The sequence below is a fragment of the Limulus polyphemus genome, unplaced genomic scaffold (genome assembly GCF_000517525.1).
Source record: "Limulus polyphemus unplaced genomic scaffold, Limulus_polyphemus-2.1.2 Scaffold44, whole genome shotgun sequence".
Taxonomy (NCBI): domain Eukaryota; kingdom Metazoa; phylum Arthropoda; class Merostomata; order Xiphosura; family Limulidae; genus Limulus; species Limulus polyphemus.
Window position 1 is genome coordinate 349,000 of NW_013665654.1, and position 18,916 is coordinate 367,915.

Sequence of the window (18,916 nt, forward strand, 5' to 3'; positions counted from 1 at the left end):
CCGTTTATCAGCGTTATATTTTCAGATCTGTGCAAGAACTCAGCTAACACATGTTTCCGCATATGAAACCTATCTTCAAGAATTGTCATTGTGTTCTAGCAGTCTGGTGTTATGGATTTTAAAACTAATGTGATGTAGTATGATTTTTGAATCTAATGTTGTAACAGACAAATTCAGTAGTTCACACACACACACAAATGGTATTAAGAGGGAAGAATAAAAGGTATGGTTATGTGGAAGTAAGACTTGAGGTATCACACTATCAGTCTTATTCCTATCTGTAAATGTTATATAGCAAACTATTAACTGGATTCTTTTGAAATTGATACATAACTCACATACGTGTCCAGAAATAAACATCACGCACATACGCAGGGGGAGGTTTCGACCGAATCTCCTATTTTTGTGATTTAAAAAAAATTATGCTTATATAGTTATAGCGCAGCTGCTTATGGTATTTAACGTTGTCTACATAGTTTACATTCTTCTGATGAAAAATTAGTATCTTCAAGCACAGCAGTGGTATTGTAAACAAATATAATATTAATGCTAGCATGCCACGAGTTAGTCAACCACAAGCTCAACGCGCAAATGTAGAATATAGTTCCGTGGAGGATTACTTTAAGAAAGCAGTACATATTCCTCTTCTTGATCACATTATTAGTAATCTTTCCTCCAAATTTGATTATGTTAAGCAAGCAGAATCAATTCAGAAACTTAGGCCATCAAAACTCACATAAGAGTTTTCTATCTCTGATATCAGACAGGCTATAGATTTTAACAAAGAAAATTTGCCAAATCCTGATATTTTTGATGAATAACTTCATCGATGGAAGACAAGATGGCTTTTTATACCTCTCCAAGATAGGCCTAAGATACTGCCTGACTGCTTAAAAGCGTCCTTCATTGTACCAAATAGAATGTAACAATGGTTAAAAACAGTTAATAAATATTCATGTTATAAAACAAAATAGTAACTTCTAAAAGTGTCCTAAAGGTTTATAACATGTAAAGAAACTGTTCCATTGGTATAGTTTCTATATCTATGTAACTGGTTAGTTAATTGAGAAATCAAGAGATCATCACGAGGGTAGTAAAATAGATGTTGAAGTCACACACCCATAGAGTTTATTCAGTGTTCTATAATTTCAAAATAAAGGTAAACAAAAGGTTTTGTTTTGGTTAAGCACAAATCTACAAAAAGGGCTATTGTGTTCTGCTCACTATGAGTATTGAAACCCTATATTTAACGTCGTAAGCCTACAAACCTGCTGCTGAGCTACTGGGAGGCTTAAACAAAAGGGAGAAGTTCGTTTGCAGCATAAAATCTATTCTTTAGCCTTCATAAAGGTAGTTTTAAATGTTTGTCATATGGCCCGGCATGGCCAGGTGGTTAGGGCGCTCGACTCGCATTCTGCGGGTTCGAATCCCCATCACACCAAACATGCTCGCCCTTTCAGCCGTGGGGGCGTTATAATGTGACTGACAATCCCACTATTCGTTTGTAAAAGAGTAGCCCAAGAGTTGGCGGTGGGTGGTGATGACTAGCTGCATTCCCTCTAGTCTTACACTGCAAAATTAGGGACGGCTAGCGCAGATAGCCCTCGTGTAGCTTAGCGCAAAATTCAAAAACAAACAAAAAACAAGTTACTAGTTCAAATATAAACACAGTGTGTACTTGCGTTGTACGCGTTGTCGTCTTTACTGTAGTTGTGAATTGATCAGGCCTTCTTCTACTAGTTCTAGAGTTATTTCCAAGCTGATTGACTCACTCAACTGATGTTCAAGGCTGTCTAAATCTCACGTGACTTAGTTGAATCGGCAATATCAGATTTACACAAAGCAATTAACTCTAGTCATGTGACTAATTCTCATCCAAACACTATACTGACAAACTTCATGCCCTCCAGTAGCACAGCGGTATGTCTGCGGACTTACAACGCTAGAATCCGGGTTTCGATACCCGTGGTGGGCAGAGCACAGATAGCCCTTTGTGTAGCTTTGTGCTTATTTACAAATAATAATAAACAAACTTCATCGTTAAGACGCAGTTTTATAGCTAAAAAAGTTGTGTATTAAAATAAGAAGGTAGAAAACGCCTGGTATGCTTGCATACTACACAGATCTATTGTTATTTCTACTGACCTGTGTTTACAAGGTTATTAAGTTTTATTCGCTTATCATAGGATGACTGAAGTACGAGTAGAACATCATGCAAGGATACATTTATGTTAAATAATTAAAGCTTATTCAAACTGTACAATTTAAAAGGGTATTCTATAATTTATTTGTACGCTCTATTATTCTAATGAATTTACTTACCGACGTGTGATACTGTAGAGTGATACTTTCCAAACGAGTACATATTCACCAAATTCATGGTGCTTGAAAAATACGCAGAATCACAAAAGAATAATTTAATCCAGTTAATTGAAAAACAAACTAAAAACTCGAATACCTAAGCGATTTTGGAAAAGAGATCTTCGTCTTTCTGAAAACGCAATATATATATTGAGTTATTTTGAATCAAAAGACGTATACTACATTTATATCGATTTATTATGTAACATTTGAAGGTGATTTGTATATTTTAAAGTTTCAGTGTTAGGCCTCGCATTTGTAATAATTACAAACGGTATAACATTGATACATACACAAAAATCCTACGAGATACCTTGATAATGATATAACCTAGAACAATGAAGCATGTAATGTACTCACGTGACTTCCACCACTAACGAGAAATAGTAAAAAAAAGTTTCTACCATCATACCACTTCCGGTCTATTTATCCATTCATGACGAGAAGTTTAGCAGAAAAACGACAAAACCGTTTAAGTTAATTCATTGTGTATTACGTATTCAGTCTAGGACAAGTACTATCCCATGCTAAGTGTTGGGCGCACGTAGTTTCGTGGTGGTGGGCTAATTCTGATTTAAATGCCAAAGTTAATTGAAATGTTTTGTGTATAAGACGTTGAATGAAACACCTTAAGAAATGGGTAAGTTATAAAGAGTGTTTTGTAACCAATATATTTTATATAAGGTAAACTTAACTTTAAAGATAATTAAATTTGAATGTCGCACAAAACTGCATGACGGCTATCTGCGCTAGCAGTTCCTAATTGAGCAGTGATAATAGACTAGAGGGAAGGCAGCTAGATGACAACAACCACCGCCAACTTTGGGCTACTCCTTTACCAACGAATAGTAGGATTGACTGTCACATTATAACGCCCTCACGGCTGAAAGGGCGACCATGTTGGGTGATAGGTATTCGACCCCGCGACCCTCAGCTTGCGAGTGGAACGCCTTAACCACCAGGTTATGTCAGATCTATTACCTAAAGTGTTAAAAGTATAATGCTTAGAAATCACGTAAGATCGATACAAGATAAACCAGAAAACAAGAAACCCAATAACCCGAACGCTTTCGAAAGCGTTCGGGTTATCAGATGTTTGTGATTTAAGTTATAAAAGTATAGCCTAGGTTACTCTGATAATTGAGAACATACTGTATATGAATGAAACAATATAAAAATGACTCTTTTAACGAGAATACTAAAAAAGGGAAATATTTGGAAAAAAGGTTCTTCTAAAATATTATGTTTTTCTATAATACACTTATTAATGTGTTCATTAAAACAGGTAATGGGCTATTATTTGCATTTCTGGCATGAGATTTGTGTAAATTTATTGTCAAACGTAAATTTTCTGTTTCTTCAACATATAGTTGTTTACAACAAATACAAGATAATACATAAACAACATTATGTGAAATATAACTGAATATAGAGTTTATAAAAAAAAAGCATTTTCTCCCCAGTAGGGCCTGTAATATATTTAGTGTATGTAATATAACTTTTCCCACAAATATAACAATTTGGTTTACTGCAGGGAAAAATACTTTCATCAGATTTCTATACTTTATTTATCTGATTTAAGATAGTACATAAATTTTTATCTTGTCTTCGTGATAATAAGATTTGATTATTTTCAAACTTAGCTTTTATTAGAGTTTTATCTGAAAATATTTCCTATTCGTTTTGGATATCATTAATATTAATTCCAAGGTAATGCGATATTATAAAGAAAAATAATTTGTTCTTCTTTAATATTATTATTATTTGTTTCTTTTTTTAATCTTAATTAACTTAAAACCTCTCTCTATTACACATTTCGGATAATGACAATTTCTAAGGTTAGATTTTAATTCAATCAGTTTGTGTTGTTGAACTTCCGTGCGAGAAACGATAGAAAAAATTATTTAAGCTAGGCAAAGCGGAATATTTAATTTAGTATGTATAGGATGATTACTATAAAAATCAAAATACTGGTATGAATTAGTAGGTTTGTTATATAAATCCGTTTCAATTTTACTTTTTTATAGGCCTGGCATGGCCAGGTGGTTACGGCACTCGACTTGCAATCTGAGGGTCGCGGGTTCGAATCCCCGTCACGCTCTTTCAGCCGTGGGGGCGTTATATTGTTACAGTCAATCCCACTATTCGTTGTAAAAGAGTAGCCCAAGCTGCCTTCCCTCTAGTCTTACACTGCTAAATTAGGGACGGCTAGCCCTCGTGTAGCTTTGCGCGAAATTCAAAAACAAACAAACCTTTTTTATAATTCATATATCTAAAAAGGTTAAACCTAAATTACTCATTTCTAAAGTAAAGATTATGTTATGGTTAATTGATTCAGATTTTCAAAAAATATCCCAAAATCAAAGGATCTGTTCCATAATAGAAAATAACCATCTAGAAACCTTTTACAATTTTGCTTCAAGTAATTAATATAACTACTATCAAAATAATTTGATAAACTATTGAACATTTCAATTTCAAAATATCCCATCATTAAAGCGGCAAAAGCTGAAGCCACTTTTGTTCCAGAGATTTATTGATGTATAGTAAATTATATATATAAATTATTACTTCTTTATTAAAACGTGGATGTAATAAATCTGCATATCTATCTAAATAATACTCAAAAGCTTTTATACCTCATTCATACTTAATACTTGGATAAAGAGAAATAACATATAATAATATTAACATATTTTTTAAATCAATTTTATCTAGTAAGTGATCAATAAAATCAATATCATCTCTTGTATAACTTCGTACTTTAGATGTTATATTATATACACTAAATATATTACAGGCCCTACTGGGGAGAAAATGTTTTTTTATAAACATTATATTCAGTTATATTTCACATAATGTTGTTTATGTATTATCTTGTATTTGTTGTAAACAATTATATGTTGAAGAAACAGAAAATTTACGTTTGACAATAAATTTACACAAATCTCATGTCAGAAATGCAAATAATAGCCCATTACCTGTTTTAATGAACACATTAATAAGTGTATTATAGAAAAATATAATATTTTAGAAGAACCTTTTTTCCAAATATTTCCAACTTGGTATTCTTGTGAAAAGAATAACAGATTACTGTATGAAACTATTTTATTAATAAATTCAAAAGAATGCCAGAAATGCAAATAATAGCCTATTACCTGTTTTAATGAACACATTAATAAGTGTATTATAGAAAAATATAATATTTTAGAAGAACCTTTTTTCCAAATATTTCCAACTTGGTATTCTTGTGAAAAGAATAAGAGATTATTGTATGAAAACTATTTTATTAATAAATTCAAAACCACATTAAATGTTACATAGTTTAATATATAGAGGGAGTTTAAAACATATATGAAGCTCTAAGGAAAACCGCGGGAAGTTTTACATTATTAAGTAGATCTTGTTCGAGCAAACCTTATTGTAGAAGCTGAAGAGTATCCTGGATGATACGAAACCGGTATTTTATGCTTTTATGTATTTTTATTGTTATTTATTTAATTTAAGTTAACAGTAACAAATAAAGAGTTTTTTAAAATATTTTAAAGTCATTTTTATATTGTTTCGTTTTTATTAATCGCTTTCTTCAGCAAATGACACCCGTTTCCTTGTATATATATACAAAAATATCCATTGACGAAACCATGACAACATCTTGACAACTTCTGAGAGATAATAAAAATATCGAGTTACAAAAAAAGAAGAACGAAAGAAATGAAGCACATATATAAAAACGTTTACTTGCGACTTTCAAATTTTAACATAATACACTATAACTAAGGACAGTCACGATACTCCAAGAGAAACAAAAAGTATGAGTAATATAGTGTGCTTTTAAATAGTTTTCATGTTTATTAATCTGATGAACCCATTTTAAAATACCTTTATGTACGTATTTTTAGAGCAAAGCCACATTGGATTATTTACCATGGGGAATCGATCCCCGGTTTTAGTGTTGCAAGTCCGTAGATTTACCGGTGTATCATCAGGGGAACAAATCCCTTTTTCCATCATTACGTATTTCTAGTGAAAGGGACCCGGCATGGCCAGGTGGTTAGGACGCTCGACTCGCAATCTGCGGGTCGCGAGTTCGCATTCCCGTCCCACCAAACATGCTCGCCTTTTCAGCCGTGGGGGCGTTATAATGTGAAGGTCAATCCCACTATTTGTTGGTAAAAGAGTAGCCCAAGAGTTGGCGGTGGGTGATGATGACTAGCTGCCTTTCCTCTCGTCTTACACTGCTAAATTAGGGACGGCTAGCGCAGATAGCCCTCGTGTAGCTTTGCGCGAAATTCAAAACAAACAAAACAAGCAATCTAGTGAAATATCTCATTACTGTCTACCTTTATTCAGTAGTAAATTTTTTGTGTTCCTACTACATTAAATGTTTAGGCGTTTAATGAAATTATATACATTGTAGGTACTTGTTTTTACACTCCTTTGCCCTTACTCCCATGCTTTGAATGTATGTGTGATGTTTGTCTGTCGTTTATTGTGCACACTGCTCAAACAAAAATATTTTTTACTTCCTCAATTGTTTAGTGTCTACATTCGACGTTCCACGAATTGTTTATAAATGTATATATACACAAACACTATGCATAACACAACTTTAAATACGATGATTAAATATAATTGTATAGTGGTTTTACTCATTGGATGTGGAAAGGCTTATTACGATCCAAGGTTAGCATTTGCTGAATTCCCCAATAAAAAAACTTTGAAAGACCGTGAGGCCACCACATATGTTAACCGAGATGTTTTTGAACACTGTTTTAAAAGCAAATTGTTAGAGGTAATTTTGCGCTGCACATGTTGAACAATATAGTCTTTTATTTTTTGTTGAGATTGAACCTGTAACACTTTATTTTCTACTTTCGTGAGTTACTTCTTATATTAATATTTCAATTATATAGTTTTTACAGTACTTTAATAATGGTAAATTTGTAAAAGTTTATTAGTCAGTATATCATTTTAAAATTCAAGTATCTTAACTTCACACTTTTTGTTGTTATAAACACTTAGAAAATTAAGTACTAATTTTCCTTTGTATACTGGTATAGATAGAAAATGGTCCTCAAAGACTTGTTATTTATATGCCAATTGGAATAATGTCGATTACCATGAAAACTGAAAAAAAAATGCTTTGTATCCACTGAAACATAATTATATCTATAACACTTTCCGTTATTTAACTACTTGTACAGTTGTTATAAAATTTAAAGTTTCGATGCACATGTGATACTAATATTTTTAACTTCCTGAAGAGAGTTCCAATCGAAGTTGAGAAATTCAAAAAAATACACCCTACAAACAGATTTGTATATCGTTATTTGGAAATTATTTGGTCGTTGCTTCCAATTCATCATTAACTACAGTATTTTATAAGTTTTATAAATATTATTCAAAGAAATTCCAAATTTTGATAAATCAATAAAACAGGAGTTAGAGAAAACGTCAAATTAAGTCCTTTGTTGCTGTTGTGTTCCCGTAATAGGAATGTGACGTGAAGATTAGAATTAAAAAGTTTTCAAGACTCGTTTAAACTTGCACTCTTGTTGCTTTTAACATTAATAACTTGGTATAGTTTCTACTGCAACCAAGTAAGTTGTTAAATTATTTTGATTTGATGGTATTTAATATTAGCATTATTCTCAAACTGAATTTTAATAAGATATGTTGGACCAAAAACAAGTCATATAGCTTCTATTTATCGATCCCTTGACAGCGTTCCTAGCATTAGGAGGAATAATCTTACTTCTTTTTATATTCTATTGTTTTATGGAAACTGAACTACGTACGTTATTTCATGATGATTCCTTACAACTATGTGTGAATGAAAAAATGATATAACAAAAAGACAAGGATTTATGATTCACAACTTCAACTTTATGGAGATGGAAGCCTTACCCACCAATTGCGCTTCTTTTCTCTTTTTTTCCTCTCTTTCTTCCAAGTAGTTTAGTCACTCTAGATTTCTACCATACACCGGATGACTGCGCACTAACCCTACACATATCCTGTGGTCAGGCTTTAAGTAATTTATACATTATGGTAAGCTATATAAATCAGTGTTGTGTAACCTATTAAGTTTTTTAAAACAATATACCTGTATATACACACATACACTCATTGGTTGTATGTAGGTGGCGACCTTCTTAATAATATACTTCTTGCAAGGCTGGCTCGATTCTCTTTCATTTTGACCTGACTTTCTGGCCCATATTCGTATCCTGCCATCTACTGACAAATATTCGAACTAGTCAACTTGCTTCCAATTCATGGTTTACTGAACGTTAACTATAAACTACATGCTTGGAAGTATTTCTACATTCTTGAATTAAAGAATCTCGAATGCGTATATAAAATAACGTGTGTGTATGACGGTGCATATACTGATTTATGTTCAGGTGAATAAAATGGGGACTGTGGAGTGTGACATTACTTTTACTAACAACATACAAATGGAAAACAAAATGCCCGGCTTATAATCTGTCTAAAGGACAAAACGAGTCATGACGCGTCAGTTAAGATTGAGGGTGCCTTCTGAATGAGGTAAGCAAACATTTGAGTTTTGTTGAGGGTATCAGGCTGTTTGGCCAAAAAGATCTACAGGGAGCAGTTTTTTTTAGAAAAGATAGAAAATATTTCAGTTCTAAGGAATATGAAGCCAAGATATCTCAAAAAACAGAAGTTCCTTTCGTAAATGTTTGAAGTCAATTTACACAATGATTTCTTACGTAGGCCACATCCCTTTCGTCCTCGTAGTGTTTGAACTCATGTCGCTTAATTGAAAAAATAAATACTGCAACTGTACAGAAATTTGTTATCGTGTTTTGAGGAGCAAATACAGTATGTACCTTCATTTATGATACAGTGCGTATGTTACTTCAGAACGTTAATATTTTTTCTAAGACATTTTGTACTTTTTTAGATTTTCAAATGAATTCGTAAATGAATGCTTTACTAACTGCTCCATCAGTACTTGGTGAAAAACCGTTGGTGCTTATGAATATATATATATATATATCAGACTTGATAAGTTATTTTTAACCAACCATGTGTGAAACGGATAGAAACAAATTTCCAGATAACCTGCATGTGAATTTAAAGAAAGGTCTCTCTTTTCTTACTATGTTTTAAGAGTTTTTCGAGCACAAGTACATAAAGGGTTTTCGACGCAAAGCCGTCTAATTTTGCACTGATAGACGGAAAGGCAGATAGTCAATGGTATCCATCGCCAATCCTTGGATTACTCTTGTCTAGCCGAATAGTGAGTTTTGTCAGTTACTCTTATATCTTAAGGAAGGTACCAAAGTGGGGAGCGAGATTGTATATCAACGGAACGCAAACCATGAATCCCCGGATTTATAGACTGGACATGCTTCCAACTAGGTTACACCCGGCCAAACTTTATTGAAATAAAGATAATAATTTGGGCTAGAAATCAAGTTATTACTCCTTTTAAATGTTATTTTTGATTGATTTAGGGAAACATAGGTAGTCAAGCTCCCTTCCCCAGTAGATCAGCGGTAATTCTTAAATATCATAACGTTGAAAACTGGGTTTCGATACCTGTGGTGGGTACAGAACAGACAGCTTATTATGCAACTTTCCGCTTGACAACAAACAAAGAAACAATTAGTAGTCAAAGTATCTACGCACAATATGGATGTATTTTATTCCGAGTATGCCTACCCTCTGAACCGTGAGGAAGTATTAATGCGATGTCAATCCCACTATTCGTTGGTAAAAGAGTGGTCCAAGAGTAAGAGGTGGGTGCTGCTGGACGGTTTCTTTCCCTCTAGTCGGCAGTTCAAAATAAGGAACAACGACAGATTGCGTTAGTAACGTCTTATAACAAGCTCTTTGTTTCTTGTCTCGTTATACCTATCTAATCGAAACTGTTATTTCACTATTATGGCTCTGGGTAGTTTGACAGATATGCAACTGGACTGGTAAACGCAATGCAGTACAGTAGTGAAGGAAGGAACATGTGATGTTGAAACATCTTGTTACTATATATATATATAATTTGTTGCGCTACAATTTTCGAGGAATATTCTATTTTTGTTTTAAAAATAAATAAGATATAGCTTTATAGTTAATAGTATGTATGGGCATGTTTTCTAAAATCTAAGAACAACTGTAAGACACTCTTTCCCTTTCAGTGTTCTATGGGTCTTCATATAAGTTTGGTATCTGCATCAAGAACAGGAAAAACATGGAGTTGTATGTATATATATTTAGTTACAGCTAATCACAGCTTTATCTTTGCTGGGCATTCCACATAAAAGATGATTCACTTTTCTGTAAACTACCACGCCTCATATACTTCCGTTCTTATTTGCGCATTGTGCAGACTTGCAAGGAACTTAACGTTAAGAATGCATAATTAAAATACAAGCTAAAAAGTTTGAAGTACGTGTTGAACCTTGAGAATGACTAAAGGATTTCGAAAAGACAAGGATTTCAGTAGACACACTCCCTAGTCATTACATTTAATCCAAGACTAAAATCGCTGATACTAAGGGCAAGAAGTGTTGAATTTGAAGCTCGAAAATCTTTATTAAACCTGAAAAGGATCATGTACTGTGGGAAGATGGGAATCACAAACTTTCTAATCTGAAGCCTAATCTAACGCACTGTCTAATGATCGAGCAGTGTCTAATCTAAATTGGAGACCACATAGTGTCATCAGTCCCATTGCACAGATATCCATAGATGCTGCATTTTAGTACCAAATAGGATGAACTAGCAGAGACCCGCAAAACATTTGCGGTAAATTAGTATCTTTATTGCAACATAACTTCTTTAAATACACTATTTCTAGAATAATACAAATTAATTCTAATCGCAGACACCGAAATCTCTAAGTCCAGTTGCATTAAGCCTAACATTAGTTAAACCTTAATTAAGTACGGCCTATATTCGATAAAAAGATAAATTAGCATCACAAGTGTGTATGTTTTTTGCGTTTATGTTTAGGGCTAAGCCTTACCATACTTAATAGTATCAATAAATAATGTTATAATCTTATTCTACGACCTAATCTTATACCTTTTTAAAACTTTGATAAGCTTTAATATGTTATTATACTTAGTTATTTGTTTTGAATTTCGCGAAAAGCTACACTAGGGCTATTTGCGCTAGCCGTCCCTAATTTAGCAGTGTAAGACTAGAGGGAAGGCAGCTAGTCATCACCACCCACCGCCAACTCTTGGGCTACTATTTTACCAACGAATAGTGGAATTGACCGTCACATTATAACGCCCCCACGGCTGAAAGGGCGAGCATGTTTGGTGTGACTGGGATTCAAACCCGCGACCCTCAGATTGCGAGTCGAGCGCCCTAACCACCTGGCCATGCCGGGCGTTTATTACACGAAATGTCCACTAACGTATATTTACTTCTGCCTTTTGTTTACTTCCGTTGAAATGAAGTGCGCGTGCATTTTCAGGACAGACAAAAACTAAGCCTTTTTGTAATATATATCCGTTTTATTCTCCAGCTGCTTGAGGATACATATCTATCGAGAAAATAACTTGTGTCACTATTCCAAGCAGAAATGCTTCTTGATTATGTTGCGTACTGTTGCTTGAGGCACGTAGAAGGCTTTTGCCACTGGCCTTTGTGGATTCTCGCCTGTTACAAAACGTTACACTTTCGTTACCTCAGCTGGGGTGCAACTTGTTGCAGGTTTTTTCTGGATAGTTCTGGTTTCTCCACATGGATCCGTGTTTTTTTTTGTTTCCCAAAGCTATTAAGTGCAAGGGATATCCCCGGTTTTTAATTTCTAAATCCACAATGATATGAGTATGCGAATATTTGAATCGGAAAGAGCTGTTACACATTATTTTCCAAAGCGATCAAATTTTGGTAGCATCATTCAACCTATGACCACCAAACATCATCAAAATGTACTTCTGATATATGCCGTTCAAACATAATTTTATGTCGGCTGTGGTTTTCACTTGCTTATTTAAAATTGTTATATATAACGTACGCTATACTGTACGTTTACAAATGTACATATATGAATGTAAAAGGAAATTATATGTACATTGTAAGTTACATATACAATGTTTTTTATCTGGACTTTTGACTTTTAAATTCAAATGTACAAGTCATGGTTTTGGATATTGTGTCAGAAAGATATCCGTAAGAGATGACAGTCTTATTAAAAGACTGTGCGACAAAACAGCCTGTTGTTAGTTAGTTCTGAGAAAAGCACATACAAAAAAGAAACAGAAATGTTTGGAATAGTCGTTTTTATTGATACTAAAAGACTCTGGGTCGGAATACAGATATTAATAAGTTGTTCGTAAGCACAAAACTACACAATGGGCTATCCTTGCTGTGTCTACCATGGATATCGAATCCCGTTTTTTAGCGTTATAAATTTTCAGACTTACTACTGAGTCACTGGAAATCTAGTAGCTTTGGTTACCTTATGCCAGAGAATGATCCCTGTCTTGGCCACAGCGCAATTAAAAACAAATAATTTTTCTCGTATCTGTGTAAGTAGTTGATATTATTAAATTCTTGAAAAAATGAATTGTAATAACCTACATAATACAATCGTATTTGGGTTCACATTTTATTGTTTTATATGATTTTTCTCTCTCTTTCTTGCAGGATTCCTAAGAAGAACAAATTATTTTATAAGAAAATTCATCTGAGGTTTACTGGTGGATTAAACTAGTCTATGTATCCCTGAAGTTTTGATGAACACTCTTGGATATACGTTTAAAATAAAAATAATTCGTGCGTATGGTCTTGAAAATTCTTCCACTTTGAAGTTCGATGGCAATGATGTTAATACGTCTTCAAATCAAAGCGTTTTATTTGTTACAATGAAAATAACCAATGAAAAGGTTCTTTCAATTCCATCTGGCATGGTATATAATAACTTTTAAAAAAGATTGCTTTCCTTGTTTTTGCAATTTAACATAACTGAGGTTTTTACAGTCTTCGGCACGACAAGTACCAAAAAAATATCAATTCATGTTTTTGAACTATTGTTTTTGTGAACCAAAAAACAAAACAAAAATGGATTATTTACCCCATTCACGTAGATGGATAATAAACACAATGTTCGTGAGTTTTCAAATAATGTTGGCGACTGGCGAAATTAAAAATGTGATGCAGAACCTAAAGAGTTTCAACAATGGTAATGTGTTAGCTCCTTTGTATCGCGTTATTGTTCAGAGGGAGTCGGGAAATGTTTTCGTAGGTGGTCGAAATGCGATATATAAATTAACAAGTGATTTGCTTGTTTTGGAAAATTTTGAAACTGGACCCAAAGCTGACAATTCGAACTGCTATCCTATTCCCTATGATTGTGACCACAAGCGAGACTTTAAAGACAACGATAACAAAGTGCTTCTATTTTATAAACAAATCAATGATACCGAAGATTTTATACTTAGTTGTGGTACTATCTTCCAAGGTACGTGTAGCTTTCACTCTTCAAATATTTTATCCCATCTCATTGATATTGGCCCAGGAAATTACACTGTTAGTTACATTGCTAGTAGAAACTCAACTGTTGCTTTTTTTGCACCTGGACCCAACTCAGGAAATGTTTTGTATTCTGCATCATCTTACGACGGAAGACAACCTAATATGTCTCCAATGTCAGTAGGTAGTAGAGCTATTAGATTCACACCAGACAAAAGAGCTGTGTTTAAATACACATTCAGTTCAGAATTTTCTATTACTGGGATTGATATTCACGAAAAGTTCAAACCGAGTTACGACGTTCAATACATATATGGCTTCAGTTATGACAACTTTTCTTATTTTGTTACTGTACAACCAAAAAATCCGAAGAGCCGGGTGTACGAAACTCGCCTAGCACGTGTATGTCAAAAAGATGTGACATTTTTTTCATACACGGAATTACCAATCAAATGCACAGGTTTGCTTGATTACACAATTGCAACAGCTGCGTATTTCGGGCCACATTACATGGAAACAAATAGCAACGAAGCTCAGAAAGCCGTTTATGTGTCTTTTTCCTACTCTCAGCCAAGTCTTTATGGTCACCAGCTTGACAAAACTAAGGGATCACAGTTGTGCTTATTTACAATGTCGGATATAATCAGTGCCTTCACAACAGGTGTGCAACAATGTTTTCAAGGAAATCGTACCATTGAACACCTAGAGGTTTTAGAAGGAACTACAGTTGAGTGTACCAAACAAGTAAGAATGATTTATTTTTAGTACGTTTTGTACATATTTCGTTCCAATGAGTTTTAAAGTAATGCACAGTAGTTTGATTCCTACATTGTTACATGTCAGAAATTAATTATTTTATAGATTTAGTATGCTGCCTTCTATATTCACAAATTGATCGCTAGAAGACATTAAACTAGGTAAGAAATTAATTATTTTATATTTAGTATGCTGCCTTTTATATTTCTAATCGATCTATAAATACATTAATGATTACCAAGCATTGATGAATTGACAACCTTTTCCGTTTAAAACGATAATTGATCTGATTTTCGTTTTTCTTTTCATAAAGTTATCTTTTAAAATATGAAAGTCTGGGAATTACATGTTGTCAAATTTGTCTTTATAATTATTAAACTATTATAAAAGATCTAGTAATGTGATTATGCTGAAATTCGAAAGTATATTATAAATTATATAGAATTAGTATGAAACGGTTTGCTATTAGCTCACACTTTTCGGTTTGATAGGCTTATTTTCAACAAGTTCATTTGTAGGTATTTTTAATCTAATTAAGAATGTTAAGAAATGTTTCCTACACATTTAAATATGGAGATTTGTAGTTTATGCTTTACACTGTTTAACATTTGTTTGACAACAACAAGTAAAAGCTTTGAATGGTCTATTCTTTCATTGGGAGTGTGTCTGTGGGCCAGATTAGTTTCGGATAATTCCACTCCTCTGGACACTACCACCAATGAAACTTCAGACTAAACAAAGCCTTTATAGTAGTGAGGTATAGAATTGACTTTTCTGCTGAAGCACGTGTTTCGATAGTTTCAACAAACTATGTTTTGCTACTCCACTCTGTTTTCTGCAAAACGGTTCATCTTATCGAATTTTTTTTTTCCAGAAGATGTTCATAATTTTGAACTGAAAAAATAAAGAGGAATCAGCTGGTCAATAACACACATTGCCACCTATTGGGTTTTTCTTATCTGATCGAATAGTGGGATTTGACTCTCGCTCTCGCAGCACATCCACGACTCCAAACTGGAAAGTATGTTTTGGTTACAGCGAGTTGCGAACCATCAACTCTCGAATTCACACTCCATATGCGCTAACAACTAAACCACGCACGTCATTTATCGAAATTAATAAATAACATGCATGGGCGGATTTAGGTCAGATGGAGCTGGAAAATCTCATAGGTTTTAACATCATACCTACTGATTTAGCTGTTTGGGCGAGAAAAACAACGTTTTTAGTTTAAATGTATCTTCTTCTTCTTGTGACTTAGGAAACACCTTGATTTTTAACCTAATATTCTGGTTGCTGGGGCGAAGTAGACAACGATTTTAACATAACACGTGCAATGTATCTTTTAAGCCTGTAGGTGTGTAGACGATGATGTTTCAATTTCTCATCTGTAGTTCAATACTCTAGCTGTTTGGTTGTAGGAGATTTCTTTTCAATTTCACATCTGTAGTCTACTATTACAGCTGTATGGTTGTAGGAGGTGACGTTTCGATTTTTCATTTGTATTCTACTGTTGTAGCTGTAGTAGGGCTGTACAAGATGACGTTTCAATTTAACATCTGTAGTCTACTATTACAGCTGTATGGTTGTAGGAGGTGACGTTTCGATTTTTCATTTGTATTCTACTGTTGTAGCTGTAGTAGGGCTGTACAAGATGACGTTTCAATTTAACATCTGTAGTCTACTATTACAGCTGTATGGTTGTAGGAGGTGACGTTTTGATTTTTCATTTGTATTCTACTATTGTAGCTGTAGGGCTGTACAAGATGACGTTTCAATTTAACATCTGTAATCAACTACTTTATCTGTAGGAGGGAAATGGATGATTTTAACCACACATTCATAATCTAATACCCTAGCTGTAGGGTCCAGTAAAACTTTACCTCTTTATCTACAGGGGTGAAACAGGCGATGTTTTAACTGAACATGACTATGCAATCTATTTGGGTAATTGCTATTATAGCTGTGAAAGTGGAAAAGGTGACGTTTGAACTTTAATAAGTTATTACCTGATTTATACTTCGCTGAATAATTTTATAAGATGGCTTTGTTGCTATTATTCTATTTGCTTAACGAGAATGTGTTTTATAGTATTTTGCATGATTCTTCATAATATGTGAAATTAATCGGCTTATACTAACGTCCATAGCAGGCAAACTAATGAGACATTGGGAAAGACGATTCCGGCGCCTAAGATAACTGTCATTTGAGGGCACTGATTGATAAATTCACACAACCAACATGATTCATCGGTCATGCCCATTATTGGTTGCATTCGTGAGAGAATGGGATATATAAATGAACAATATTGCCAGATTTTCAACACTGCATTGGTGTGGTATTCTTATCTGACTGCTGGTCACTTGTTTTGAAATTAACCTAATTGCATGATTCCTGAAAGTATGTTCCAGGAACGTTTTGACAGTCTGTGCAACATGCTATGGGTGGATATTGTTGTATTAAAAATTCCTCTACCTGAAGTTGAGGAACAACGTGTTTCAACATGGATCTGTAGCGTTCAAAATTATAAGTTCGTTATTTGTGGGTTCTTCAAAGAAATGAGACCAAATGACAAACTTGTTTTTAAATACAACCCATACTGTACCATTTCATTATGGAATGACCTTTGCACAAATATATATGGAGTGTATTCTTCACAGATGACACACTTACAGGTGGTGTTCGTTTACCAATAGAAATAAAAATAAGCCTCATCAGTTAATAAGATGTTGCCTAGAAAAGTGTTGCGGGAATTGGAGTGCAAAGTCCAAGTGTCCTTGTATCAGTTCAAGGGTGATTTGTAACCTGTAGGATAAGGTCTCAGTATCTTACTCATGGTCCTCCAAATAGTTGATTGTAGAAGTCTTCTGCGCTTGGCAACTTGATTGATGCTGCATTTCCTTTGAAGATTCCTTTCCTCAATAACAACCGCCGTTTTTCTATTTTCCACCACAACTTCAACAGGTGTTGCGTGGCACTATTACGAATTCCATCAAAACCAAATAATATTTGATAACTTCTTTATCAGCTTTCGATAAACCCCATCGCTACATGATTCTCTTCATTCCCAGTTTTCACGTCAACAGAATATTAATGCTGTACCAGTGTTATTGCTTTAGTAATATATTGAAATAGACATTTTAGCATTGAATTACAACCTATTAGGAGGCTTTTCTTGAATCAATTATGGCAAATGTGATGCTGGTTTTATTTGATTCTCAGTATGCAAATCTCCTGATCAGTGTTCTCTGGGATTGTTATTCTTAGCTATTGAATCACTTTTCCCGTCATCTCATTACTTTTATATCCAAAGATTGTAGTTTTATGTTTATTATTTCTCGACTTACGGACGTTAGAATAAGCCAACTAAATTTTAACATAACCATGTGTATATATGGGTGCATAAAATTGCTGTATTTATGTTGGTGTACCACACAAATTAACAGAAAATTTATGTTCTCCAAGAATTTTTTTGTTTTTTGAGAAAAGTTACACAATGAGCTATCTGCGCTCTGTCCACCGCGAGGAATATAACCCAAGATCTTAGTGTTGGGATTTGCAAACTTACTGTTTATATACCAAGGAATTTCTCTAAGAGGGATGCCAGATCGATACACATATTATTCGTATGTAACAGTTTATAATTGTATATTGCGAAACCTACTACTGTAGTCAACTTATTAGTATTCTAGAACACGTTCACCCAAGGACCGGGCATTGCTTAGTGGTTAGCATGTCGGACTGTGGTTCCGAGGATCCAGTGTTTGCGTCGCGTCACCATACAAAAACAAAAAAAGGTTAGAGTAGCCCAAGAGTTGGTGGTAGGTGCTGTTGACTAGCTAGCTGCCCTATATTTTATTAGTTCAAAATTAAAAACGACTGGCGCAGATAGCCCTTGTGTAGCTTTGCGCGAATATCCAAAACAACAATAATGTTTCTTCATTGTTTTATCGTATCAAACAAAAAACGTTAAAAATTTTCCTGATAACATTAATTTGTCCTTTTCCTAGAAACTTTTTTTTTATCAATTCAAGAACAAGTTCCAAGTGATTATAACATATCATGATATTGTCCCCAAGTGTTATGTATATTATTGAATGAATAGAGTTGTTTAAACAATCAATTCAAGAACAAGTTCCAAGTGATTATAACATATCATGATATCCGTCCCCAAGTGTTATGTATATTATTGAATGAATAGAGTTGTTTAAACAATCAATTCAAGAACGAGTTCCAAGTGATTATAACATATCATGATATCCGTCCCCAAGTGTTATGTATATTATTGAATGAATAGAGTTGTTTAAACAATCAATTAACAACAAGTAAAAGCTTG

At 33.9% G+C, this 18,916-nt stretch overlaps 1 protein-coding gene across 3 annotated transcripts in view; it reads left to right on the forward strand.

Annotated features, from left to right (window-relative positions):
- The window catches only part of LOC106462282 (hepatocyte growth factor receptor-like), a 64,940-nt gene that overhangs the window by 4,867 nt on the left and 41,157 nt on the right, over positions 1-18,916 (forward strand). Inside the window, exons 1-2 of one of the 3 annotated variants that reach the window (XM_022389592.1) lie at positions 2,950-3,001; positions 13,000-14,568. In XM_022389592.1, coding sequence (XP_022245300.1) covers positions 13,369-14,568 — 1,200 coding nt within the window. In that variant the 5' untranslated portion in view covers positions 2,950-3,001; positions 13,000-13,368. Of the gene's footprint in view, positions 1-2,949; positions 3,002-8,686; positions 8,917-12,999; positions 14,569-18,916 lie in introns of those variants that run through there. The other 2 variants (XM_013922186.2, XM_022389598.1) reach the window with 2 other exon arrangements.